At 37.8% G+C, this 14,692-nt stretch overlaps 1 protein-coding gene across 1 annotated transcript in view; it reads right to left on the bottom strand.

Moving 5' to 3' along the window:
* Positions 1-4,760: 4,760 nt before the first annotated feature.
* The window catches only part of mTTF (mitochondrial transcription termination factor), a 100,549-nt gene continuing 90,617 nt past the window's right edge, over positions 4,761-14,692 (bottom strand). Inside the window, exon 5 of the mRNA XM_081769313.1 lies at positions 4,761-5,188. Coding sequence (XP_081625439.1) covers positions 4,810-5,188 — 379 coding nt within the window. The 3' untranslated portion in view covers positions 4,761-4,809. The remainder of the gene's footprint in view (positions 5,189-14,692) is intronic.

Here is a 14,692-nt window from a genome sequence, read left to right as displayed (position 1 = left end):
ATTTTCAAATCGGATAAAAAATCAATAACCAAACCAGAAAGTGTAAGAGGAAAAAAGATTGGTTTCAAGCGGTACGCATGGCAAATTTTCAGCGCCAACTCGGTTGTGTTTGTATGTAAAGATCATATGTGAGTATAAACGTAGACTTAACCCACACTTACATTCACATTAATTCTCTGGTGGTTGACTAAGGGGCATGGTGGCGTAGTGGTAGAACGCTTACCTCTGGTTCAAAGGGTCACAGATTCAATCCCCGTCCAGGTAAATTTGTGGTGGATTCTGCCGTTCCTCCCACTTTTTCATTCTGACATTTCTTTCATCATCATTCACTTGCTATTTCATCCGTCTCACTTAGCACTTAGCTCGCATAACTGTAGGACGTTAAACTAAAGAATTAACTTTACAAGGCAAAATTACCGACTGAGCTTAGGCTACTGGTTAGCGTTCTTGCTTCGCAATCGGAAGGTCCGGGGTTCGAATCCGGAGATATTGACAGTTGTTTTTTTAGTTTTCCCTCAGTTACACCAGACAAATGCTGGGATGGTTCAGTGAACTATAGGCCCTGACCACCTTCGTTGCACTTCCTTTTCTATTTGTGTTAACTGTTGAGTGCTCCAGTGTTAAATGGCCATGGATAAATAAATGATATCCATGCTTTTAAAAATATTCGTGCTTGTTAGTGAAAACATATTCGTAACACATTTGTTTCAAACCATTTGTAGATTTAATTACAACCAGTATTTTCATTTATTTATGTATGTATTTATTATTATTGTGATCAAATCCAACTTTGGTATCTGACATCGAGATTCACAATCACCGGTATATATTGACCTTCTTACCTTTCCTCCTCTAATTTCTACTCCCAAATAAATATTATTTCAGGCGACAAAATAGCAACCATGAAACTATCAACTGATGGTAAATAACTTGAATCTGCTCGAACAAATCCCTTCCATCATCGCGCAATAGAATTCAGTTGTGCACGTATCAGACAAATAACAAAGTAGCTGAACTCCTCTGTTTAACATGTGACATGGACCAATAAAATGGCGTATTTTTGCACTCCAGATTCCGCACAACTTCTATGTTTTATTACTCCAATAATTAAGATTTTAAAGAAATATTTTAATGGTCAGTTTGAGTTGTTGTTTCAAAGTTATTTGTAGAGTTAAATCTGAAATCCTCACACTACCGGGGATTCAATTTAGTGGAAATCCCCATTTTTTCTTAGTTTTCTTTCCAGCTAGTGATACTATGTAAAACAATTCGTCATTGTAGTTGAAACACGATGATCAGCACTATGATATCTACGGTAGTTGTAATAGAAATTTTGATAAAGTTATAAAATTTGAAACCTACATTTGAATGCATTAGTTCCTTTAAGCATGGGTTGGATATAATAATGTGAATAATACATGAAAATCAAATTGAAATTTCGAGCGTTGTTGTACAATAAGTGTTGTTGGTGCATCATTGTTTTATTTTTCACGTCCTAATCACCAGTTTTTAAGTTTTCTGCCATAGCTTCTCTTAACAGAGTTATTCTAAAAGTGATTCATACAGTTCTTTCTTTTAGCTACTTCAATGAATTCAAGGGCAAAACGGTGCAGGACAAGTTCAGCCCATGATACAAATAAGAAGTTTCAGGTGTTGCCGGATGCGGAAATGGAACTTGTAGAATTGCAAATAAAATATCTGAAAGAAGAGGAAAAGCGTCAAGCGGATTCGTCAGAGGAAAAGCTGAAATTAGAGCTGGAACTCACTAAAGAAAAATTTCGAAATAAGGAAAGACGAGCAGAAGAAAAACATAAACTGGAAATACTAGAATTAAGAAAGCAGTTATTGCAAAGACAATTGGAATGCAAATCATTCGCAAGCGAATAAACATGTGTATTTTTCTTTTCTTAGGTTTACAGTCATGTTTTGTTTTATTTAACACTTTTCTAGTTTTTAAGATCTTAGCTTTTTTATTCTATAGTATGTGATCTTCTTATTCTATTATTTATAAGCCTCATGTTTATATTTCAATGTGTTTGAAGTACGTCGGGTAGAACCAATTTGACTATTAAAGTATTCGGAAGCTTCAGTTCAGTTTTCTCTTATCCTTCTATGTGAACACATCCGTTTGTAGACATTCACTTATCGATTTATGTTTCTCCACCAAATTCGGAAATATTACCAGATTTATAATTCTGACTTGTATACAACTAATTGTAGCCTTGTAATAGCTCACACAGTCTGATGTAAATTCTTCAGCATATTATATATATATTTAAAAAATAAAGAATTGTCCTTGTTTATGAAAACTATTGTTTATTTCCTTTTTTTTATTTATTTATTTTTACCTCAAGGATCAGTACTGACATTAAATTAATAAGCTTGAAAAGTAATGTTAGATAAGAAAATATCCACAAGAGAATTGATTATATCAGTTCTCCATTCTAAAATCTTTCTTTTACGACGTTTTGAATCCTATTCTGGATTCATTTTCAAATTAACAGTTTTTGGTTTTTAAACTTTGTTGAAAATGAATCCAGAATGCGATTCTAAAACATTCAAAACGTCGTAAAATAAAAAGTGTTTGAAATGGAAAATTGATATAATTAGTCAATTATTTTGTGAATACTAGTGTGTCCATTCCGGCGAAGAATTAAAGAAAATATATTCGAAATTTTAAGATACTTTTTATTTAAGGGTATTAATACCAGGGTTGGAAACTGGTCAGTAAAATACCTTACTAATCTACTTAAAACGTAAAACGACAAAATTTTTAATTATTCACAATAGTTTAAATGATCGACAAGCTCTGAGCCCAATAATCAAACAATAATAGATTTTTTTTCTTTTTTATAGGGAGACGGAGAAAGTAAAACGGACACGTTGTTTAAGTAGAACGTTGTTATACTGCATCCAGAATCAAGCAGCAACAAATATTTTTTTTCAATGGATGATCAAGTAGGCAGAGCACCGATTCGCTACTCACACACACACACAGCAGTTGTGCCGGCTCAGTGACGTTTAAAACCGGGTTGTACGTGTTCTCTGTATTGTAAGTTACTCAGCGCTATTTGCTACTGTAAGATTACTTCTTGTGAATTAAATTGAGCTGTTGTGGTCTGAAAATTAATTACGTTGCGAAAAAAATAAAATCTTTAGTTGATTATTATCCCATAATATGGAATAAGCAACATAAAAAACTTCAAATGTGCATGAGCCGCAAAGAACTCTTTGAAGGTTTTTCTTATTAATCATGATTTGAACTGTGAGGAAACTTTATCGCTAAAACTCAGTATAAACATACTGTTCTATGAAGAATTTTTAGAAATAGGAAAACTGAGAAGGAAAATTTCAGTATAAGCTTACTTTTATACAACAATTCTTTACTCTTTATGTGTTATTCTTGTATAAAAATTAAATGTAACTTTGTTTTTCTCAAATATCAGTAAGCTGCAAATACATCTAAAGAAAATCAAGTAGTATTACAGTTCTTCGGTTATCTGTCAATTTAAACCGCGAGGTTTGTAGTGTTGAAAAACCAACATAGTTTAGAGATGGAATGTAATGTTCCTTCTACTGGAAGTAATCAAGTTATATATCTGCACTACAACTTCCGCTAGCGTAACTCCAAATTTTTACCTTGAAAAAAAGAAATATAATAAAATATAAATAAATAAATAATGTAGATTTATGAATTGTAAATATCATAAATAAATGGAGAGAATAAATAAATGTCATTGGTGCAGTGTAATTCATGCTTCTTTCCAAATTATTCTACACTTGGTCATAGATGTATCTGGTTTCAATGCTAATTTCATGATTCAACGAATGGACGTCTTTTCGTCGAAAAGTAAATTAGGAACTTTACCGATACATCCTTTCCGAAATGCTCTGTGTATGAGAATAAGTAAGGCACAGATATATGACCTTACGTGGAATAAAAGTATAGGTACCTATGCATATATTGATGGTCTTACCTCAATTTCGATAAAAAGTGGCTTACGACTCTTCGTTAAATCGTTGACGAAGTATTCGTATAAGATGAGCTCAACTGAAAGTATGCCTAAAATTCGTATTGTTAGATGGGCACAATAACAGTGAAGGACGAACATTGTATTTTGGAAAGTTACCAACAACAAACTTCAATTTACTTCCATTTTCGTGTTTCGCGTGTGACGTCTCCGGAAAGACATGATTTGGGGGATGTGAAAGACTTGATACAATTACAGTAAGTTTTAACTGTAAAACATTTAAACCTCCAGGTATGTTTTCATTTCATTATCCAATAAATAGATAGAAAGATATCGAACGTATAATTTCAAATGTTTTCAGTTAAATAATATGTTCAGTGTAATGCATATATGATAAGCCTTAAGTGTAGTAGTCGTAGATAAGAATGTGTAATTCTATTACTTATTCCAATCGAGCTAACCACTAAACTGTCTTCCGATTGTTGATTCCTTTATCCTTGCATTATTGTGTTGGGTTTATTTCCTGTGGCCACATCATTGTGAGGACCCGCTGGAGTTAATCAGACTCATAGCACAAACTCGGTAACAAGTACAAGGCTACTGTCGTGAGAGTGTGGTGCAGAGCGGATCCGTGCTGGTGTTCCCTCAGTGGTGATAAGTAATTATTATAAAAGTCGGAACGGAAGAGACCCAATACGGTAATAGTTTCAGTTATTTCCTTTACATTTTATTCTCAATTTGTTTCAGAATACGTATATTCATTTAGGTAATTCAAAGAACAAAACTGGATTTTGAAAAATCACAAAAATATATTTTTCTTTACTTTTACTACATTGCATCATATGAAAAAAAGACGTCTTTTTCCTATACACCTGTTAACATACTCTTCATATTGCTTTTTACTTTTGCATAGCACTGTAAGGCTTACAGGGTTGTAACCACAACTTCTTAATTCTTCGAGTCGTGACTGAATTGTTTCTAAACTATGGTTAAGAATTCGAGGCGATAAACACACTTGTTCTGGAGTAAAACCTTCTTCATATAGGAAGTCCAAAATTTGTTTCAGTTTGGGTACATTCACTTTCAGCAAATAAGGATTTTTTCTGGTAAGCAACTCGACCAAATCTGTGTTGCATTCCAAACGATCTGACAGGTATTCTATAACACTGCTACGATTTTCTAGCACTTCTCTGGTTTGGATGAATCTTCTGCTTGTGCTAAGGAAAAAACAAAAAGAATAACCTTGCAGATACAGAAAAATTCCATATTATATATATATGTATATATATGTACATAAAAAATTTGTAAGTTGTTAGTAAGACAACCAATCAAACCGCCCTTTGCTTTCTGTGCTGAATGTTTGTCTTTGACATGTGTAGTTCGAAATCAATACTCACAAGTAAGGTTTCCCAGGTGATACCCGCCAATTTTAATCAAACTTCACAGGTTTGTAGAACAGCAAAAAATAAGCGACACGTGTTTTTTCATAGTGGCCCATATGCATATTTAGGCGGTAAAATAGAGCTGCCATATTCTGACAACAAAGCATACTTTAGGTAATAGCGCGAAAACGAGAAGAGATAGCCATACGTTGTAAAAGAGCAAGTTGTCATGACACGATAAGCATTTCAATAACACATAGCGCTTACACGGGGATAACACACAACATCCGCAAATGGACCAATCAGGGATGAAAAGCAGTCACAGAGCTCTATCTATTATGCGAAATCCAAATAACGTAGGTAAGAATAAAGAATGATAAAGAATAAGTGATACGTGTTTTTTCGTTTTTGCAAGATGAGACAAAAAACGTAAATAGATGCATCGTTATCTCAATGTCGAAAGATTGGAGAACTGGGAATATGAACATGTGAACGTCTGTATGAGAGGCAACATGTCAATCAGTGTTGTAGAACTTGTTGCAGACACGCCAGAAGAGAGACATTGGCTCAAGGACATTGTAGTGTAGTGTAAAGAAGCAGAACCAGAAATGCGGCGAAAACTGGGTATTACCTGGGAGTGTATGTATACGTCAAACATGGAAGCCGTACAGTGTGGAAGTGGGGGCACAGTTGTGTTTTGAGACAAATAGACGACCGGTTGGTGGAGAACGTTTGTGCATCCTATACGTGGATATACGTGTGTTTGTGTGTATATGCCATGTAAAGATACCGGTAAAGTCCTGAACACATGAACCCGTGTGTTGTGAAGTAGTCAGCATGAGGTGTGTGTAAGTAGTATGCTATTGTTTGCAGTGTTGTGAAAATGACGTATGTAAATCCACACAATGTGCTGGATATGTTTATGGACGCATATAAAGAAACAAAACGTGTGAACACTGCAAAAAACCGAATATGAAATGGAAATAAAGGATATACTTGTTGATGTCCTGGAAAGTTTCAGGAAAGGTTGTAATACCGAAGTAGACGTTACAGATGATCTGGTATTTAGTGATAATGACGTACATGACGTCGCTTCTTCACTCGCTAGTGAAGATGACACAGAAAGCAACGAAGACGAAGGATTATCACAATGCAACGTCGGTATTGTGGAGAAATGGAGCACCAGCGAAGCTGTAGACACAGAATAAAAAGTGAAGGCAGTGCAGTTTTGGAAAACTGGAAAAAAGAGGCGTCTGTCGTTTGAAACTGTGAAACATAGGTTCAAGATCGTCAAAAGTAGGAATGATTTCTATAAATGGGAAAGACAGTTGCATGACAGTGGAACAAATTATGAAAAAGGGACGCATATTGATGCAATCGTATATGAGAAATTTCATACTGCTAAATGCAAAAATCTTATAATTCATGACACAGACTTACGACGTTGGGCTATAGAAGCTAATCAAACTGTGGGAGTCGACGGGTTTAAAGCGTCAAAGAAATGGCTATGGCAGTTTAAAAGGCGTCATCACATCGTGTCACGGAAAATTACAAAATATGTCACGTACAATAGCGCAGAACAATCCAAAGATATACATGATAATGCTAATAGGTTCGTGCAAAGTGTTCGCTCATGTATAAATTCTCATGGCACGGAGAATGTGTATAATACAGATCAGAATGGATTCAATTTGGAATTTCATTCGGGTAGATGTCTGGCAGTGCGTGGAGAGAAACAGGTCTACGCAAATGTGCAGTCTGTCTGCGGCGACACACAGTTACACGATACAGTCAATCGTATCTGCCAATGGAAAGCTACTGTCGCCTATGCTCATCGTCTTAAAAGAACCTCAGGGAAAGTTCGGGCCACGGGTACAACAGACAATGCTTCGACCAGAAAACTTGATTTGTGCATCGACATCCGACAAAGTAACCTAAGAAATAATCAAATTATGGTTTCAGTCTGCGTACCTAACACAAGTTTGTGACCGGACCGTGCTATTAGTAGATTCCTGGACTGGGTATGATAAAGATGATTTGGCAACTACAGGGTGCGGCACGTAAAACCGGCCCGTCGTAATATTCTGGTATATTGTGTTTTTGGCAACACTTAAATAATCTACCTTCCTACCAAGAGATGGCGTGCCGAGGTCGGGTCGACTTACGTGACCTGCAGCAGTCACGTGCAGCCGCAACCAGTGAAACTTGTCGAAACCAGTTGAGAAAAAGGCCTCGTTGTGTTAAGCCGGGTGAGTGTCAGTGTGTGATAATGCCGTATTCGATACCCGAGCGTGTTGCCATTGTTGAAGGGTTCATTCTCACTGGGTCTTTTGTGAAAACAAAGAATTTGTTTTGGGAGAAATTTCCAGGACGTTCTGTGCCAGCAAAAAGCACCATTCAGGAATTGATTGAAAAATGGCGGCGTACAGGATCGGTTCAAAATGCTCCCAGGAACAAACGACCATCTGTCTGCACACCTGAATTAAAGATGCAGGTGGAGGAGATAATGACAAGAAGTCCTCGAAAGTCAACCAGGAGATTGAGTCAACAGGTTCATGCGAGTGAGAGAAGTTGCAGACGTGTTTTAAGGGGATTGAAGTTAAAACCGTACAGGATAAGTGTTGTGCAAGAACTGAAGGAGCCTGACCTGCAGAAGAGGGGGCATTTCTGTTGATGGATGTTGAGCAATGTTGCCAGTGGTTTCTTGGATCCACTAATGCTCATCATGAGTGACGAGGCGTGGTTCCACCTGTCTGGGTACGTAAATTCCCAAAACAACCGGTATTGGTCGACAGAAAATCCACACGCAATCCACCAGGTACCCTTGCATGATGAGAAGATTGGTGTTTGGTGTGCCATTTCCGCCACACGCGTTATTGGGCCCATATTCTTTGAGACGACAGTGAACAGTGACGTGTATATGGGAATCCTGGAGGAGTTTTATACACACTTGACCGAAGAGGAGCGTCAGTTATGTTACTTTCAGCAGGACGGTGCAACATGCCACACATCAGCTGCATCATTCTCCCTTGTGCATGAGATGTTTACACCAGAGAGGACAATCAGCAAAGGCTTGTGACCTCCTCGGTCACCAGACTTGTCCACGTGTGACTTTTACTTATGGGGACTGTTAAAGGGAAGAGTATACGAAACAAATCTACACACAATTGAAGAACTCAAGACCAGGATCCAGGATGTCACCAATAGCATTACAACACAAGAACTGACAAGAGTATATATGAATCTCCTCAATCGTGCTCACATGTGTGTTGAAGTGGGCGGAGAACACTTTCAGCACCTGCTGTGAAGGTGAGTAGTCATATTCAATACATTACATTTCATTTGTGTGTTGTAGTTAATCATATTCAATACATACATTTCATTTTATGTGTTCACTTTACGGGCCGGTTTTACGTGCCGTACCCTGTATCACAGATCCAACCAAACAATGTATACACGACTCCAAAAGTGCATTACCACCTGCAATTCCACTTTTCCTGCAATAGCAGGCAACCCAAAAAGCTCGGCGGTTGGGTTGGTTGCAAATTCGAAAGGCGTTGGACTAAACCTCAATTTTGTCACAAATATATCAGTGTGGCAAACTGCAAATAAGAGAATAAAACAAATTGTTAAGAATGACAATTTTATGATTGTGACGGATTTTGATGACATCAAAAGTTACAAAATGACTTACTTAAGCAGTTCAAACAAGATGAATGGCAAGAAACAGATATAAGAAGAAAGCATTTCTCTCTTACGCCCATCCCACCCAAAAAAGAAACTCAAAAAGAAAAAGTTATATAATATAAAGGTTTCATATAAAAGCCTAACAGCACAAAAACAAATAGATGAACGAAACGAAAAAGAAACAAACACAGAATAGGGGACACCAGTGGCGTAGCAGACTTGCGGCCCTCCCATCTAAGATAAAGAAATTGGACCCTAGTTGTAAACCCCATTTTATAATAATAATAATAATAATAATAATTATTATTATTATTATTATTATTATTAAAAAGTCATTTCTTTTTCAAAATCTCTGACTCTGCCTAAGAGCATGAATGCATATAGCGATCATATGTGCACATTTTGTCAATGAGCGGTCCCAAAGGCCAAAAGGGGTGGAAATCTCCGAGAGAGAGAGAGCTCCTTCGTGGCTAAGCGGTTAGCGTACGCGCCTTTGCCGTGGGAGACCCGGGTTCGATTCGCGGCGGGAGCTCATGTGGTTTGGATTCCACGTAGGTCCACGTCTCACAGCCTCGCTGCTGAACGGGACGTAAAACTCAAAATCAATCAATCAATCTCCAAGAGAGAGAAATAAAAAACTTTCTTATGGTAAATTCTAGTTCAAAGTTCGAAGCACTTGCTTTTGCACGTGACTTTTTCTTTTTTCAGGGAACAGAAAAGTTCTGGCGCCTAAGAAATTATACCATATAATATTGCAAATTTGCAAGTGGATGTATTTACATTGCAATTTGTGGTAATAAAGATATGATTAGAAAACAATATTGTAATAAGTAAGTTTAATTTCTTCATTCATCGCAAGTCTTAGGGGCCCCTTATACCTCGCCGCCCCCCGAATATCGATATCGAAAATTTAGAATGATATATTCATGTCCATATATTCGCGATATCGAATGTTGATATATGATAATATAGATATCGACGATAGCGATGTATCGACATATCACAGGCCCAGGTCCGAGAAGTGATGCTTGAAATATACTGGAATCAACAATCAAATTCTTAATAAGTTTTCCATTTCCGTATTCAATGTTGAGGGGGAAGAGTGTGAACCCGAATAGAAATTTTAAGAAAAACAAATGTTAATATAAAAGTAGGTTTTCCGTCTCCCCTTGAATACAAAAATTAACAGAAAACTATTACTGCAATTTACCTTTTACTTCTGTTTCTGATTGTTATCACAAATCAGCGACAGTACACATACTTTACATAGTATACCAATACACACTATAACTTTTCACAACCAAGCAAGCCGGAAGATGAATTTCCTGTGATATTAAAGTGGAATGTTCTACAAAATAGTCATAATTCATTGGCCATATTTCTATCAGTACTTTGGTACGGACTAAGAGCTACAAGACTAACAGAACTAGAAATTAGATATTTCATTAATTTTTTCTCTCAGACTAAAAGACTACTGCACTTTCCTGAGATTTTCATTTTCTTAATATAAGTCCCCTATCCTGGGCTAATTCTGGCTAATCGGTAAACGAAAGAGCAAAGTTTGTCAACTCTCAACAGTTTGTGAGAAGATATTTCACAGTTCATGTTGTTATTTCTTCGTTGCAAAAACACTTCTAGTTGACTCTATTCATGGTGAATTACTGAACTTATAAACATTTACAATTATTGAAAAATGAATATTTTTAAACATAAAAAGTCGTTACAGTTCAGTAGTATGCAGAAGTGAAAGAAAATATTGTTTATTTGTTGAGATGTGCAAACTGAATGTGAATAAGTGTTTCCCATTCTCTTGTCCAGAGGCGGATCTACGATGAACTTCTGGGGGCTCGGTGGTTGGTAATACTCCTACTTAGAGCTATTTTTAAGAGCTCCAAACTCTGGAATGGGTTTTATTTATATATAAAATAAGAAATATTCCCTTTCTGGGAGGCAATCGCCATGATCGCCCACTGGATCCACCCCGCTCTTGTGTAGCAGTCTTTGAAGACATTTAGCTCGTGTATGCTCCTGCGATGGTGATTAGGAGTTGTAACATCTGGATAAATTTTATACTGATATCGGATAGAAACTTATCGGGATTTGCAATATCCGGTTGACGGATAACAAAACGGATGACGGATAACGGATAATATCAGGATAATGGTTGACGGATAATATCCGGATAACGAATGACGGATAATATAGAGATAACGGATACTATCCGCATGATGGAAAACGGATGACGGATGATATCCGGATGACGGATAATATCCGGATAATTTATAAAATTAAGATAACGGATAATATCTGGATAATAGAACATTTGGATAACTGATTACATCCGGATGACGAATAAAGATAATATCTGGATAACGTATGTGGTTTGAAAAACAATATAGGAGAGGGACTTATCAGTCTTTTATCCTCATGGAGTTATTAAAAGACGATCATTGGGCAGTGGTCTTTACCATTGAAAGATATTGCTTCTTAAAATGTTTCCTAGTAACTTCCAATTTTCTTGTTCTTGTTGGGTGCGATGGCTAATGGTAGAGCGCTTACTTTGGCGCGCGTGGTCCTTATTGTTTCGATCCCCGCCCAAGTAAGTTGTGTGGTGGAGAGTATCGTATCCGTGGGTATTCTCAGGGTACTCCCGCTTGTTCCCACTTTTCATTCCACTAATTCCTCTTTTACCATTGACTTGCTTTAATCATTCGGCGCGGCAGCTCAGTGGTAGAGCGCTTCCTCTTTTGCGTAGGGTCTTAATTGTTTCGATCCCCACCCAAAAAAATTTGTAGAGGACAATATTATATCCGTGGTTTTTCTCAGGGTACTCCCACTTCTTCCCACTTTTCATTGCACAAATTCCTCTACTATCATTGACTGGCTTTAATCATTCCGCGCGATGGCTCAGTGGTACAACGCTTCCTCTGGTGGACCAATTAAATTTGAGGTGAGATCGTATCTGTGGGTCTTATCAGGGTACCCCCGCTTCCTCCCACATTTCATTCCACCAATTCTTCTATTATCACGGACTTGCTTCAATCATTGGGCACAGTGGCTCAGTGGCAGAGTGCTTCCTCTGGTGGACCAATTAAGCTTGAGGTGGATGAGATCGTATCTGTGGGTTTTCTCAGAGTACTCCCGCTTCTTCCCACTTTTCACTCCACCAATCCCTCTTTCATCATTGACTTAGTTCAATCATTGGGCACGGTGGCTCCTTGGTAGAACGCTTCCTCTGGTGCGTTGGGTCCTTTTTCGATCCCCTTCGTGATAAATTTGTGGTGGACAAGATCGTATCCGTGGGTTTTGACAGGGTACTCCACCAATTCTTCTATTATCATTGACTTGCTTCAATCATTGGGCGCAGTGGCTCACTGGTAGAGCGCTTCGTGTGGTGTGCCAAGTAAGTTTGTGGTGTACAAAATCGTATCCGTGGGTTTACTCAGGGTACTCCCGATCCTTCCCACTTCATTCGACCAATTTCTCTACCATCATTAATTTGGTTTAATCATTGGGCGCGGTGGCTCAGTGGTAGAGCGCTTCCTCTTGTGGTAAAGGATAGTTTGTGGTTTACAAGATTGCATTCGTGGGTTTCTTCAGGGTACTCTCGCTTCCTCCCACATTTAATTCCACCAATTCTTCTATTATCATTGACTTACTTTAACCATTTGACGCTGTGGCTCAGTGGTTGAGCGCCTCCTCTGGTGGGCCAAGTAAGTTTTTGGAGTACAAGATAGTATCCGTGGGTTTCCTCACGGTACTTTCGCTTCTTTCCACTTTTCGTTCTACCAATTCCTCTATCATCATTTACTTGCTTCAATCATTGGGCGCGGTGGCTCAGTGGTAGAACGCTACATCTGGTGCGTGGGGTCGTTAGTGTTTCGATCCCGGGGCTAGTAAATTTGTGGTTGAAAAGATCTTATCCGTGGGTTTTGTCAGAGTCGTCCCGCTTCCTCCCACATTTCATTCCACCAATTCTTCTATTACACTAGTTAACAAAGGTTTTGTTACATAAAAGGAAATACCTGTTATAGGAACTTTTTGCGCTGAATTCGAATATGCACTCGGTTTTTCTCCATAACGTACGATTTTCCCTAACAGAGGGATTTTCGGGAAAATCCCTCAAAAATTTCCCTTTTCGTTTATTTTACACCCCAAGATCTTGTCCCCTTGCATATACTAACATAGAAATTATACCTAAGTATACTTTGATTCATATTTAACAAGCCCTCCAAGTTTCGTAATAATCGCTTTATTCTTTCTAGAGAAATAAATATGTTTGTATGTATACTGTGTGTACTGTTTATTGCACCTTATAGTAATGCTTTCAGATCTCTTAAGTTGAGGTAAAACGTTTTGCTTTATTACCACAAACACATATATAAAATATAATACAATATAATTTACAAGTGTGACAATTTACAATAAACAATAATACAAATGTACCAAAAGGTCATGAAAAGACAATCAAAACTATCACAATATATGAAACTTCCATTGGGTTACAAAAACGTACACTACTTCCTTCTTTTGTAAGAAATGTTGCATTCTCTAACAAGACCCCAACAATAGTCCCCAATCATTGAAGGATCCCATCGTCCCTGGTACCTTTTCTCCATTGCCATTATATCTTGGTGGAATCTTTCCCTGTTCGTCGCTGAGAGCACCTAGGTTAGCAGGAAAGAAGCTGAGGTGGGAGTGCAAAAAGTGGATTTTTAAAGACATCCTACAACCCAACTCTTTGTATTTCTGTATCATGTCCTGTACGATTTCTGTGTAACTCTCAGCTTTGTTATTGCCCAGAAAGTTGCGCACAACACACTTAAATGCTGTCCAGGCAGCTAGCTCAGCACTGTTTAACTTGCTGTCAAAGCTATCATCAAGCATTAATTTCCTAATTTGGGGACCAATAAACACTCCCGCTGAAATCTTAGCATCACTCAGGTTAGGAAACTTATCTCGCAAATACTTGAAACCTTCACCAGATGTGTCCATGGCTTTGACAAAGTTTTTCATAAGTCCTAACTTGATATGAAGTGGCGGTAGTAATATCTTATTAGGATCTACCAAAGGGGCGTATTTGACGTTGCATTCTCCAGGTACGTAATTCACTCTAGGTTCCCATTCCTTCACTTCATGTTTGTCATCAGCTCGGCTATCCCATAAACATAAAAAACATTGGTACTTCGTGTAACCGCACTGCAGTCCTAATAAAATACCAACTACCTTGAGATCACAACATATTTGCCAACAATGGTCCTTGTAATTTATAAGATTTAGCAAAGTTGACATGGTGTCATAGGATTCCTTAATCTTCACTGAGTGCGCAAGTGGTATAGAAGGTTTTTTATTTCCATTATGTAAAAGGACAGCTTTAAGGCTGACCTTTGACGCGTCGATAAATAACCTCCATTCTTCTGGAACGTAAGGAATTCCTAGCTCCGCCATCAACCCATTTATATCCGTACATACGCACACATTATCTTGCATTGAAAAATAGCTTGAAAATTGAACATGCCTTTTCCTGTACACTGATATGTTCGTTTCTGCATCCAATAAGTTCCACTGCTGGAGCCTTGATCCCAGAAGTTCCGCCTCTTTGTTTTGTTAGGTGCAAATCACGGACTAGGTCATTAAGTTCACATTGCCGGA

This window comes from Thermobia domestica, chromosome 8 (genome assembly GCF_964235325.1).
Source record: "Thermobia domestica chromosome 8, izTheDome1.hap1.1, whole genome shotgun sequence".
Taxonomy (NCBI): domain Eukaryota; kingdom Metazoa; phylum Arthropoda; class Insecta; order Zygentoma; family Lepismatidae; genus Thermobia; species Thermobia domestica.
The sequence above is the reverse complement of the archived record's forward strand: the minus strand, read 5'-3'. Positions and strand labels throughout refer to the sequence as shown.